The sequence below is a fragment of the Pyxicephalus adspersus genome, chromosome 3 (assembly GCF_032062135.1).
Source record: "Pyxicephalus adspersus chromosome 3, UCB_Pads_2.0, whole genome shotgun sequence".
Lineage (NCBI taxonomy): Eukaryota > Metazoa > Chordata > Amphibia > Anura > Pyxicephalidae > Pyxicephalus > Pyxicephalus adspersus.
Genome location: NC_092860.1, coordinates 43,405,962 through 43,420,733, shown reverse-complemented (window position 1 = coordinate 43,420,733; position 14,772 = coordinate 43,405,962). Strand labels below are relative to the sequence as shown.

The 14,772-nt window shown below is 36.3% G+C and overlaps 1 protein-coding gene across 6 annotated transcripts in view; it reads right to left on the bottom strand.

The window, feature by feature from the left end:
• The window catches only part of SLC24A2 (solute carrier family 24 member 2), an 89,567-nt gene extending 75,147 nt beyond the window's left edge, over positions 1-14,420 (bottom strand). For 2 of the 6 annotated variants that reach the window (XM_072404378.1, XM_072404384.1), the window contains exons 1-2: positions 13,429-13,688; positions 897-1,962 (exon numbers count right to left, since the gene is read on the bottom strand). In XM_072404378.1, the coding sequence (XP_072260479.1) occupies positions 897-1,823 (927 nt within the window). In that variant the 5' untranslated portion in view covers positions 1,824-1,962; positions 13,429-13,688. The other 4 variants (XM_072404381.1, XM_072404379.1, XM_072404382.1 and 1 more) reach the window with 4 other exon arrangements.
• Between the last annotated feature and the right edge of the window lie 352 nt (positions 14,421-14,772).

The window sequence follows — 14,772 nt, the reverse complement described above, 5'->3', positions numbered from 1 at the left end:
AATAAAATCACACCTACCTTGAATCCCGCAGATCAGTCTATCCATTGGGAGGTTTCTTCCATCGGGTCCCACGTCGTCCCAGTATCAGTCTTCGGCCCAGCGCAGAGGGAGCGCATTGTGCACTGCGCATTCTATCGAGAATTAGGGGGAAGTGCTGGACCCTTTTTTTTTAAAAAAAAAAGGGTTTTTCACTTGCAACACAAACAACCAACATTTTTACTTTTAATAAAAAGGTTGTCTACCCTTTTATGTAAAGGTAAAATTCTGAATTTAGGTATGCTTTAAATAATATAGGCATGTTTAGGTTTTTGTATCTGACACTTTAAGATTGAGCAAAAACATTTTTTTGTTGTTGTCTGTGTACTGTTGGGGAAACTTCTCTTCATTTTCTGTTAGACAGTGGCCTGGAAAAAGTGTATCAATTAGATTTCCCTTCATCTCTTCTTCTGGGGACAATTTTACATTTTTGGATATTCCTTCAATTTCTTTCTTGGTGACAATGGTCACCAGTGAGAACAGAGGAGTAAATCTCCCCATGGGGGCATAGACAGTAATAAAAACTAGGGAGGAGGTCTAACACTTCATCAAACTATCCATATCAAAAAGCAAAAAAACTTTTGCCCATAGATTTAATTTAGGTATATGCCAGCTTCCCTTGCTGTATTTACCATATGGCAAATATTGATTGATTCCTCCAAACCATAACAATGCAAACTGATCACTGACCCTATTTTTTCGCAATACTTTCCATTTTGTGAATAAAAGTCCAGGTTTAGAGTAGAAAGTAGTAGCGGGTGTAGGGACTAAAAGGAGGAGGTAGGATTAGTTGACATCATGATATCCTCCTATTTAAACCATTTTGCAAGCATACTTGGACATAACCAAAACAAACGAACCTTTCCATCAGAATTGGCTGATGATACCTTAACAACCTTGTTCCTGTTCAGTTTCCTCTTCACCCAGCTTTCCACTTGGACATTGTACTTCATAAAAGTAACATAAGTTAAATATGCCATGAGCAGCATAAGGCTTTCCCACCAGTTGATTATATTGTCCAAAAAAAAGGTTATGAGCATAATCAATCCAACGATATAAAATGTCACATCTCGAAACAGTGGCCACCATGTCAGGTTTAATACCTCCTTAGAAAATAAAGCACACATGCCAATCACGAACAGGATATTGAATACTGCTGATCCAACAATGGTCCCAATACCAACATTGCTATGTGATATAAATACTCCTATTAACGATGTAAACAGTTCCGGTGCAGATCCCCCAGCAGCCATAAATGTTGCCCCTGCCACATCATCAGAAATCATCAGTTTTTCTGTGATAACCGTCAACGAAGGAACAAAAAATTCATCACACACTACAGCTAATGCTATGAACATATATATCATCCCAAAAATATGGAGTATAACAGCACCCCTCTTCCTGTCTTCTAATGAAAAAATGTCCTCTGGGTATTCACCTTTGGAAAGTGATTTATTATCCCCTGCCTTGTAGTTCATGGATATAGTGGAGCCAGGAGTATCATTCTGATTTTGTTCTGCAAAGTCCATCAGATTTCGTTGATGCCGTTGCAATACAGTATGGCTGTTTGTAGCACTGGACATGTCATGGTTGTAAAGTTCTGTCTTTAAAAAGGCACCGACTGCAGAGGAAAAAGTGCTTATGGCTGTTATGCTGAGGACAAGACCTAGTATTCGAATAAGTCTTAGCTTCTTATGAACAAATGGATGTTTGTGGTTGTGAGACAAAGTTTTCCCTATGCAGCAGCTTGTAATGATGTCACCAGCAGATCTTGCTTGAAGGCCCATTTTTAAATCTTCTAGGTAGAGAATGCGGCCGATTATAAAAACTGCAAAGCCGATTGGATGATCATGCTTTTTCTTTTTTATTTTTACATTAGGAGTCTATTAGGTGGCCCAATGGCAAGCAGAATGTTCTTCATCCATGCTGAAAAAACAAAACAGAAAATAGACATGTAAATATGCAAACACAATCTGTATGCACAGACACAGCCTTTATACATACAACCTATAATGCACAAAAAAATCATTTTATTAGTATGCCCATACTATTTCAATTCTTGTTTCCCCAATTCCACGACTGGGACTACTGTTCAGTGTCTTTTTTTTTTTTTTTTTTTTTTTTTAATAATTTTTATTGAAATTTTTTAAATTATACAAAAAGCAAGAGAAAAACAATAAGAAAAAGAAAACAATACCAATATTGTACATGATATTTGTAGAAACGTAGAATATAAGGACAAACAACATAAACTAAAACTAGTCAAAAAAATAAACAAAGAAATGTACTCAAAACTAACATTACAAATAAAAACAACCATTTATCATAACTGAAAGAGCCTACGGTCTATGTCAGGGGCGGTATAATGGTCCAACCAAGGTGTCCAAACTTTATAAAATTTATGCAGAGAGTCACTGGCCACGGCAGGTATTTTTTCTAAGACCATGGTGTCCGACAACCTAGACAGCACTGCTTGAAAACTTAAAGAGGGTTTCCGCCATGTTGCTGCTATCACCTGACGTGTGGCTAGAAAAATAAAGGAGATCAGTTTGCACTGACTTTTAGAAAAGGTAGAACCTAGTTTGTGGAGCAGTGCAGTCCAAGGGTCCCTCCTAATAGACACATGCAGAACCGATCGTTTATAGTTGAAAACCCGTATCCAGAGTTTTTTGACCACTGGACAATCCCACCATATATGGCAAAAAGGTTCAGTGTCTTTTTAAAGTTACATATCTATACAGTCACAAGCAGTAGGCACCACCCATAACTGACTCTTGTCTGTGCCTTTCATCCCTATGCAAACCCAATAAACTCATTGGGCCTGAGGGACCCAAGGCTGGAGAGCATACACTTTCATCAGTGAAGCTGGGTGACGCAGCAAACCTGGAATGTAATTCCTAAAACCCATTTGCAATTTGTTAGCAAATGTTTTCAGTCCTGGACCAGATCCATTCCAGGTTTGCTGGATCACCCATCTTCACTGATGAATGTGTATCTTCTCCAGCCTTGGAGAGCTTTAGTAAATCAGGCCCACTAAATCATCTTGTTTCCATTTATGTGTATTTCTTTTCAACAAATGTATACATTTTCAAGTTCTGCCTATTAACATTTTATTCAGTTTATTTTACCCCCTCCCATTAAATTTTTAACCTACTTTCTTTGTTTTATAAAACAACTGGCTACCTTCTCTTTACTCTTTCTTTTTTCATGATCAGCTTTACATGATTGATATATATATATATATATATATATATATATATATATATATATATAGAGTCATATGTTTGACCTCCCCCTTTTTTTCAGAGCTATGGCTTTAGTATTTAATGCTTTTACACAATAACAATGTGAAATGAGAACATAAGTTGCCATATTGCCATGTGGTATGGGTACAGATGGTAAACTGACAGCTTCAGCGCCAGTCAGAAACAGGATATTGATATATGAATCTGCTGCTACTTTCAGATCTCTGCACTCTATAGTGGTTGGTTTATAAATATTCAACAGCTAATTTGACCACATTTGCCTAAATTGTTCCCAATTTTCTTTGGCAATATTCACCTTAATTATAGAGCAAACAGTTTCCTTGCAAAAACTATATTCTGTGACATTCTGCATCTTCTGTTCTTCATTACTATACCATTTACCATATAAAGAATGAATATTGTCTTACTGTATTGTACTCTACAATACACCTTGTGCATTCTCCCAGCCTAGTTGTAAAAAAAATTGCCTGAATAATCTCTCATCTAAATAAATAATACAATGATTGTCTTTTCATACTATTTATTATTACACCCCTACCTATATTTAGTATTAGTCTAAATATGCATAATGTGGTTGAAAATAGCTTTGGCTGGAAAAGATTAACCAATGGAGATATTTTTAAACTGAGGTGCTTCTGATCTTGCATTTGACCTTCAAAACTGCATCATGCTGCCTTTTACATTCCTAATGACTCGTATTGATACCAAATGAGTTATGATATAAGTAAAAGCCCTGTGTACCATTAGACTATAATTTATATATCTATATATATATATATATATATATATATATATATATATATATATATATATATATATTGAGATTCTAATGGTAGGGTAAAGTTACAGGAAAGATGATTCTTTTTAAATGAACGTTATATGAACTACTAATGTGCCCACATCATATCTCAATGACATATTTTAGAGTAAGATTTCAGGAAAAAAGCACATATGGCCTTACAGAGCTGCCTTGTTTTGCAGGATATCATGACATGTCCCAATACCAGTGCTAATGAAAGCAGTGCAGAGTTTCCAATAAACATGTAATGTTAAACCCAGATATTTATAGTGCAGTGGAGGGAATACTTAAACAGTAGCTCCAAGCAACATAGTAATTATTTGCAAGTTGGTGCAAATTATATGGAAGAAATAAAACATCTATATTTTTGTCTATTTATGGAGCAACTATGGCCATGAGTGTATAATGAAGTTACAATGATACACTGTTAAAGAGGACTTGTGAAGAAGAGCAATTTATAAGTAGCCGAGCAGGTTTACATGGAAGATAAAGCTGCACACACACACACAGGCATTCTGGAATTGTAACTCTCTGCTATTATACCAGACACAAAAGAATGGGGAACATTCTGAAACTGTTTAGTCAGTGAAAACCCTAAAAAGCTTACTATTGCAATGCACCTTATGAAGAATCAAGTAAACTGCTACAAGAACAAATTTTGCTAACAGATAGATTGCAAAATTGGTGAAAGAGATAAAGTAATGAGGAGTGATACATCAGTTTCTATTCATCTATGTTAACCCATTACTGCATGATTTGAATAAGTTTGTTACCAAAAAAGTGGTTTTAGGACATTTGGAAAAAAAAAATATTATATGCATTAACATGGTTTGTATGCATGGAGCTTTGGGGAGTTTTATTCCCAGCACGCAATTAGAATCAGACCTGCAATACAGTTTCAATCAGATAGCTGTCACCAGTTTTAAAAAGAATGTGTTGATACATTCATAGTAAACCAAGCAATGTTTTCCATTTTTAAAGCTCATCTTCAGCCAACTGCTAAATACACAGATGAAATACTGTAAATTGAATGAATGAGTGTAGTGCACACAGTGCTGCTTAGTTGTATGCAATGGGGAAGTTAAGTAAGGGGCACCTCACATTTTACACCTCCCTAGAATAGTACAGTGATAGTCCCCACTCGGCCTTTCATTTACCTACTATTGATCCGCAACATCGGGGGACTGCTGTATGCACACATCTACTTATCTCAAGTAACAATTATCTAGAGCAGTATTTCTTGACCTTTTTAACATGGGGGAACCCCTTAAAATAATTTTTAGATCTTCATGCGGAAGCCCTCCTATAATTACTATATCCACAACTCACAGCGCACAGTAGGAATGCCTCCTACATTGCTGGCCAGTGGGAAGTATGTCACCCTTACATATAGTCAAGAAGATCATTGGTATCTATCATACTAAGAGTCCCAACTTCTCATTGCTCAAAGAACCCCTCACAACCCCTGGAGAAACCTTGGGGTCCACAGAACTCTGGTTGAGAAGTATTCAAGAGCAGTGGTCGCCTACCTTTTTGGTCCCCCGGACCACCAAAATCCCGGGGGGAGCCGGGTGTCACTCAAAGGGGAGAAATGTTCCCCAGAGTGACGTCATTATGACATAAACCTGCCCACTCTCCCATCGCTTGTCTGGGCCTGCAATGGAAGAGTGGGCAGGTTGTGTCCAGGACACAGCCCGTCCACTTCCCCAAATCTGGGAACTGTACTAGGGACGTGGTCCGCGGCTCTGGCCAGTGTGCCCCCCCAGCGGGGTCCTTCTCCTGACCCTGGCCCGGGGTGCACCGGCCAAAGCCGCGGACCACTGGTTGGCAACCGCTGTTCTAGAGTATATATGTAACCTATCCCTGTTCTAGAGTATATATGTAACCTATCCCAGTTCTGACACACAGCACAACCTTGCCTGGCAGGGGTGAAGACATACTTTCCACTTCTACTACGCAGTTTATTAACACATACAGGTCTCCTCTCCACTCCTACCTTGTGATTCATTGAAATGGAAAGCAGAAAACTATTTGTGTATCCTTTCACTTTATTCTTTCCTATTATCATAATCCCTGCACTACGGCAAAACTGATTGACACTTTGTTCTGCTATCTCCTACAATGAAATTTATTTTTGCTTACTACAAGCTGATATCTACTCAAATTCAGGTACTAAAACCACTTGCATTAAAAACACATTGTATTTTATGTTAATAAATACAGAATTATATATTACAATATGTTCCTTTTATATCTATCTGGAATTCAACTCCAACAAAAATCTGTCCAACCCATGGTAACTCCTATAGTAGTACAACTACTACAACCTTATAGTAACTCCTATAATTCCGGGAAAAGGGATGAGAGGTCACTAATTGGTGTCCTTCATCATTTTTATTCTTCATATCTCTAGTTTCCAGGCACAGAATTTTCAGGAAACTTTAGGTTTTTCATCAGCAGATAAAAGTTATGTCGTAGCTCCATTGGAATGCTATGCCTATTGGAATTTGGCCTCTTTTTTTTTCAAAAAAAGATTGCTATGGTATGCACGTTTTCATTTGTAAAGATGCCCAATAATTACACACAATGGCAACAATCAACACAGGTCACAGTTTAAAGAAATAGTTGTTTCAGTGGGTTGGATGACTGTTAGATTCTAGCTTGCTCATATGAACCATTTATAAGATCTGCTGAGGTTTTGTGGTTTATTTTTTTTTTCCATATGAATGGGATGTTGCCTGGACATCTGAACAGCTGCATTCTTACATAGTCAGCCAGAATGAGAAAACACATGTCCACCAAATTCAATCCTTCACAAATTCTATTCCAAAGACCAGGCCCGATTTCTTTTGGTAGTGAAAGCTACACCCATTTACAATTGTTTTATCCTGAAGGACCAGTAGGCAAGGTCCAATAAGATAACCAGAACTTTTCATATTTCTAGGTATTTTCTGCCTAATACTAGTTAATAATTTCATGGTAATATTGACAATGAAAAACTTACAGAACAAAGACATAAATGTAATACATGACAACTAATCAGCCCCGAATATGATGACTGCATTAATTTATTTTACCCTGGATTGTACCCCCCTATTTTCACCCAGTAATTCTGCCAGTAACACATTTCTGTCCTAGGGGGAAAACACTCAATCACCATAATGTATCTATGAGTTGTTAGTCTTGGGCAGAAAGTGTGATATGGCTACAGAACACTTCCCCTCTCCTCAGCATCATGATATAGAAGTCCACAAGGATACCTTAGGTAGGGCTGATAACCGTGCAACAAATACCACAACTCTTGTCCATTTATATTAACACTCATTTCTCCATTGTATCTATAGAAGGAGCTATTATTGTCACACATGCTGGATGTCTACATGCCTGTCAACTTTCTTATACACACCATGGATATTAAGATAAATAAAAATGTGAAAATTAAGAGTTCAGGGAATTTTACAATGAGAGCAATTACCATAATAAATAATTTTATTCTATTTTTACCCACAGCTGGGCAGACACAGAGGTCCTGAATTGCAGGGAACACAGGCGGGGCCACAGATCTATTTCTTCTGCAGATTACATTGGAAGAACTATCCTAGCGTAATCTGTAAGGCTTGACATTCAGTTTGAACTCTCAACTTATTTCTAAATAATAACTAATTTCTAATAATAACCTCAACATGTTACCCGGAATACAATTTTAGGGCTGTCATTTAGGGGAAGAAGGACGTAATCTAACTTTTTCAGTAATAAGATGCCTTTCCTAGAAAAAAGGACAAATATTGATTACCATAATGTAAAACCCTGCCTCTATTTGACCATGTTTATTATGAAATATTCACAGAACCACATTAAAAGTAGACAGCAACTGATATTTCTGCATCAGCCCTGCTACTATGACAGTTGGGAAGGAGATCACTTTGGTGCCAGAGGATTGTGTCCCGGAACTGTTCTCACTGCTACCAAAATAGGTTCTGCTACAGAAATATTATTACCGGTAAGCAGTATATTATTACCATAATTGTAAGGTGAGGAAACCTCAGCTGCTACAGAGATGTATAAAAGCATGTTTTACATAATAGGACCAGTGAGAGAAATAGAAGACACATAGCTGTTTACATTTCCAACCTGGAATGGATCCTGCCAACAGAAACAGCCTTAAAACAGAATTACAGCAATAGAACTACTGTACAGTTTGACAATGAGCAGTCTTACTTTCTGATATTTTTTAGATATACTCTTCAAACCATATCCTGTAAAAACATAAATTAAATCATATCTAACCCTAGAAACAAAGGTATTACAGGTACACATTTTAGGTATTACAGCTTACTAGTCCATAGATGTGGTAGCTGCATTGGTTTTAATTGTTCAGGTTAAGAACATTTGCAGAAAGTACAGAAAATTGCTGCTGATTTTGTCAGAAATGCCATTATTTGTCATCAGCTTAAAAGAAAAGCAAACATAATTCTATTATTCCATCATGTAATGGAGATGAACAAAAGTATACATGTTTGAAGATGAGCAGAACAAGAAACAATCAGAGCCGGATCAGATCTGGTTGGATCAGTTAATTTAAATAAAGGTGGAATTATAATTTTGGTGAAATCACTAGGAATGGTTTGGAGTGGTGTTATGCTATAATATATTTTTTGTTTGATATGAGGAAGCAAGGGATGTGGACTACAGGCAGAAAGTATTGATTTTAACCTTTTCATTCTCCTGGTAATTTTCCACATCACTGAATATCCGGGAGAGGGATAGGAATGATGTATAGAATTTGTCATGTTCAATGATACAGGGGTATAAAGGGGTCTATAAATAGAATGTAGCTTTCTTAATGATGGCAGTAAATAGTTAATAACAGTAAGCAATTTTAACTCTACATTCTCCTTAATCTCTGCAGGGCCCCTGGGGAACACATTTGCCCCAGATAGCAATAATGTGAAAAGAAATGTATCACTCATTAAAAGTGCACCTAACCACAGCTCACTGGGGAACACAGGAGGTCTTCTAATTGGCAATATGTAATACAGGAGATGACAAGAGACTTTGTTATGCACTCTTCTACTATATGGTGTGCTCAGGATAATCCTACTCTCTCCCAGCTCTGAGAGCTCAAATTCCAAGTACCAATCCAAAGTCACAAAAGCTCCTGATTGAGTCGGAATCAATGCAGATCACAATTATCTTATAATCACCAGTGAAAACCATGGGTGCCCCCTAGATACAATGTGTATGTGGTGGAGTATAGACATGAAGGGGTGGGGGTTTGATATTTGGAGAATCTCTAGGTCAAAAGAAAGGGGGAAAAGCCTGAAAAAGGGAAAACTAAGACATCCACCTTTACTAGCAACTGACAAAATGCAATATAGTACATTTTTGTTTGGGAACTTAGGTATGGTTTTTTAAATTACCTAATTCAATTGCTTTTTACCTTTTAGGTAAAACTTTTTTTTTTAGAGTAGGGAAAAGTGACACTATTAAGTCAGCCAAAAGAAATATTTTAGTTTTAGGAGCCTACAGGATCCAGGTATCCTGTTTGTTTTGGGTACCTCAACATTAGGATATCAAGATCTTATTTTTCTTTACTGTCTTTTTTCTGTTTTTGCAGGAAATGTACTTGTGCCTGAAAACTAGAATTCACCACATATTAGGGCCGGTAACTAAGATATATCTGACATTTTTGTTATGGGTTTAAAAATTCTTTAATACTGTAGAGGCACCTTAAGAACCAAACACAAAAAGTATAAATTAAAAAATGTTCATATGAACTCGCCAAGACTTACCAACATGTGCAAATTGGAAATTATCCTAATATACCTAACTAGCAATCATACTTCACCATTGTGCATGGCTTTTGCTTATTAACTTGACGTAATGCACATGAATACTAGCCTAACTTAGCCTAGCAATCATAAATGCATAATTATCAGATTGTGGGTCGTGTACTCATCTTTGTGGAAACATGCTTGTATCTGCCTGCCATAACACACTTAATCATATTCAAGGAGGCTCAATGTTCCATCTTGTGAATGGAAAAAATAAATGACCTTCATTTTTTTCTTCACTTCAGAAAAACTGAGGTTTTTGAAATGGAGCTGTATGAGGATGAGGGGGTAAAACATGCTTAGGGAAAATAAATCTCTGACCCCTGGATTAAAGATCAATAGGACATATGTATTAATAAATTTAACAGTATTGCAGCTCAGAAAGACTAGGCCCCTAAATATGAAAAGAAGATCTCATTAGACTTTGCCACATACAACCAGTATGACATTCACCAGCACCAGGCACTTTATAGAAATATATAGAAATAGGTTTTCTATTTTGAGATGGTGATTCATTCATTCATTTGTGATTCACTTCTGGCGGTTATTGTGACCAATTGTGCATAATCCTACCCCATCATCTATGTCCAGGTTTGCTTCAAAATAGCAACATTTCAAACGCGGAACTGTAGCCCAAAGTCCTCATTTCCATATATATGCAAGAATTTACTCCCAGCAATGGTTGCCTATAGCTATTATAATTTCTGTAAATAGGAGACAAATGCCAGCAGATGGATAGTGAATGTGAATGCCACAATTTTTAACAAACATTTTTCAAAGTATGCTGTTTAAGATTATGACTAATGGTCTGTAACTGAAAAAATGCAACCCATTTATAGATGGGTAAGGGTCACAAGGGCATTGGATAGAGAAGAATAACAGCTCATGTTCCTTGGACCCTTTAATTATATCCCTGTGTGCTGGTAAGTAAGCAGGTGGGAAAATAACTGATAGCTCAATGATTTGAATAGTTTAACTGCATGCAGGGTTTGGGTTGATGTGATTTGATACTTCCAAGATCAGTTGGGCAAAATGTTTTTTGTCCTGGCAGTTTGGGTTCTGTTGGGCAAAAAACAAAAAAAACACATGTATCTATCAACCCTTTTCAGCTGCCATGTGTAATTCCTAACCTAATGACCAGATCTTTGGGAACTGAAAAGGAATATAATATGTATATTGGAAATAGTCAGTGGATAGCTGCCTTTCAAATAGCAATAACTAAATATCTAACTGCCACTATTAAAGGGTTTTCAGGATGCCAATCTCAGGAAAGTTCACTACTGTGGGCATTCTGGTGTTTATAATATGCAGCATGATAGGTTACATGGTATTCCTGCATCTATTCTCCTCCTGGATTGTGTTGTAAAGTTTAGCAAAATATATCATCATCCTGAAAAATCTAAATTTTTTTATCTATAAAATTTCCAATCAGAATAAATTTTTCCATTTTCCTTTTCCAAGAGACAGAACTAAGCTTTTCTGTTTTTTTTTTAATATCTCTATGTATAATGACATGTTATTATTGCTTATGTTCATTGCTCAAGAACACTAGTAAAAAAAATATGATTACTGTAAGGTAAAATCATTGGACATATTAATGATGTACAAAATAATCTACTTTTAATTCTATTTAAATTTGTAATTTTTAACTTTGCACACATCCAGCGGATATCCAGATAGTAAGCACCAAAGAAAAAGGAAGAAACCGTGGAAGGCATGTGATAAAAAATAAGTTGTTCTAGACTGTACCTAGCAGCATAGCCCTATATTTTTTTATTATAATATGATATTAAGACATACATATAATTGATAGAACCATAATATATTGTCTTCAGTATGGCATATGTGTAATCAGACACAGCTTAACCAGCATGTTTCCAAAGTTGAACTTTGAAAGAAATGTGACCATGCATGGATCTGTGTGATTATGCTGGCTTACAAAACCACATCTTATATAACATATAAATACCCCTAGTAAGCATATAGCCACGATCAGCAGCTATTTACTGTAACCAATCCACTAGTCACCTTCATTAGTTGTAGGCAGATTACAAATTATTTTTTTTGTTATGGTCTGTGTCCTAATATATTATATACTGCATATCATAAATTATATTACAAAGAGTATATATATATATATATATATACTACAACCAATGAATATTTGTCTCGATATGAGTACAGTAAACTGCAATCTGCTACACACAACCTATCAAACTATTGTGTTTACCAATCAATTGAAAATAATGTTGCTGTTATAAATGCAGTAAAGTTACCTTTAAACCTTTTACATTGCTCTATTCATTAAGAAGTTACATGTGACCATGTTTCCAATTCGCATATTGTTCACCTTGTATAACCAGGAAATTTACAATATATTACACAAGTACCCCCTTACACGCAGTAGATAGTGTATAAAAAGGTTCAAAATAATTAACACATTCAAAATGATGGCAAATGCATTTTATTCTTGATGATCCCATCACAAAAGAGTATGGGTTTTGGAGGAGCATGACCATACAAATTATTTACTGCATTGGTCTATGTTTGTTTAGGTTCCCATAATGCTGAGCTCCATGTTACAGAATGTATATTAAATAGCAAAGCCAGCCTTATATATCATAATTTATTGTAATATGAATGAAAGAATATTAAATGTTTTTTTTAGTAGAATTGTGATTTACTATAATTTATTTTCCGTCACTGAATATAAAATTTAAATGTTATTTTTATTGGACCCGTCAAAGCGGTTTTAATCTATATGTTTTGATTGGCAAATATTTGACATGCCATGATGAAGAATCTCTGATCTCACGTGTACTGCAGAACACAGATACAGTAAGCTACTTATTGACTGCAATCTGTTTAATCTTCATCTGTTTAACTTTTAGCTTGCACAAAGCTTCTCACCCATGAGGGCACAGTTTCACTACATCTATACACATTTGGCTCTTACAGCAGAGCAAAAATATCATCATTTTAAATATTAATCTCAAATCCATGATAAAAAATTTATGTACGCCCCTTAAAAGATTAATCCTTTTCACATTCACATGCTCAGTGACTACAGAAAAGTTCAAGGGTAAAAAATATTACATGCTAAGGGATTAAATGATTATTAATTCACTCCAGGTCAGATATTCCTTGGGCTTCCAGGGCAGGAAAATCCCACAACGCAAACTTTACATAAACAAAAACACATATGCGCTGTACATATACCATCAAATGCAATGTCAACTTTTATACGTTATTTATTTATTTTACATTTATAAGCAGGACCGCTTCCTTTTATAACCAAAAATATTACAGTTTAATTAGATTGATTGACACTTTGGAAAATAAATCAAAATATTTTAATCCTTTCTGGATACCAGCTGGTGACATTGTATATGTTGCTGCAATAAAAGTTAATTGTTCGAGCTGCAATTAAATTGATTACGCTTACTATTTGTAACAGTGATAAATAATATTACAGATGAAATAAAAGACTCACCAGTTTGCAATGGCTGTCGTATGATGGTGTTGGTTGGTGAACTAGGGTGAAAAGGTGTGCCAGTGATGTGTGCTGATCATCTTTTCCTAGTCAGGCACTGTTATTATTGTCAGAAGCTCCAGGGCTGACCTGTCAGTGGCTTAGCAGAAGAAGAGGAAACATCAGCATCAGAAGCAGTTTGATACACAGGGAATCTCTATGAACTACCTCCCTATACCACACCCTCTCTTCTCTTGTGTATTTTCATCATACAAGCCTGAATGCTTTACCCTGATTATGGAGCATCCACACACCTCCCTCTGTGTCAAACACTCCCCTGTGTGACTTGCTGCTCTGCATATGGACTATCTGCTCATCCTCCCCTGCCACATGCTTGTTACCCTACCTGCTGCACATGACACACATCACACACACCATATGTCGGTCTATAACAACAACCGCTACCTGCATCCTAATGCCAAGCTTCATTTAGCATCCCCAGATTATATACATCAGCAGCTTTCATATACAAACCGCATTCTTTGAATCAGGCTGCGTCTGCCTTTTTTGTTCCATTAGAATAACTCAAGGTCAAATCCTCTGTTACATTCGTGTCGGTTCCTTTTTCAATATCTTTATCTGAAAATAATGCCTGGGAAATAGATTCTCTAATTTGGTTACCTGAGCAGATATAATTATATCAGTTTTGTAATCAAGTACTGAGAACCCCCCACCCCCATACCTCATTGTACGTCACGGCACGGATGGTCGCTTACCAGAGCCAGCTATTCACCCGTCATCATCATTGGCACACTGAAGTTACCTTGCTGGGTGCTTCGTCCTTTCCAGCTCTTTCTGTCTCTGTACAGCAGGTCACATTGTCATCCACACATAGAATAAATGCTGCAACTGACTGCTATTTTGCTGTGTGTAACCATATAACAAAGTAATAGCTCATGATATCTCCGGTCAGTGGGATTCTTTCAGGCTATGGGCTAAGAATACTGTAACCGAGATGATAATAGAACAGTTACCATAGCTACAAAGGCGGCATATTTGAGTACCATTTTAGACATACAAAATCATTATTTTAAATTTGTGCGTAAAAGTAAGTGGAGTGGCTTTCACTTTAGAGAGCGCTAATATGCATGCTTGTATGTTAATAAGTCTTTTGGGGACATTAGCAAAATCATACCAGTTAACCCTTTTCATTATCTGATTCAGTGGTGGAAGAAAGGTCTTTACTTTGATTATTATTTTTTAATAACACGTTTACTTTTCATCTTTAAACTTGAGCTTAGGCGATCCTGATTAGGTACGAGATTTAATTCAAGAATAATGCAAATGAAACCAGGATAGGAAGTG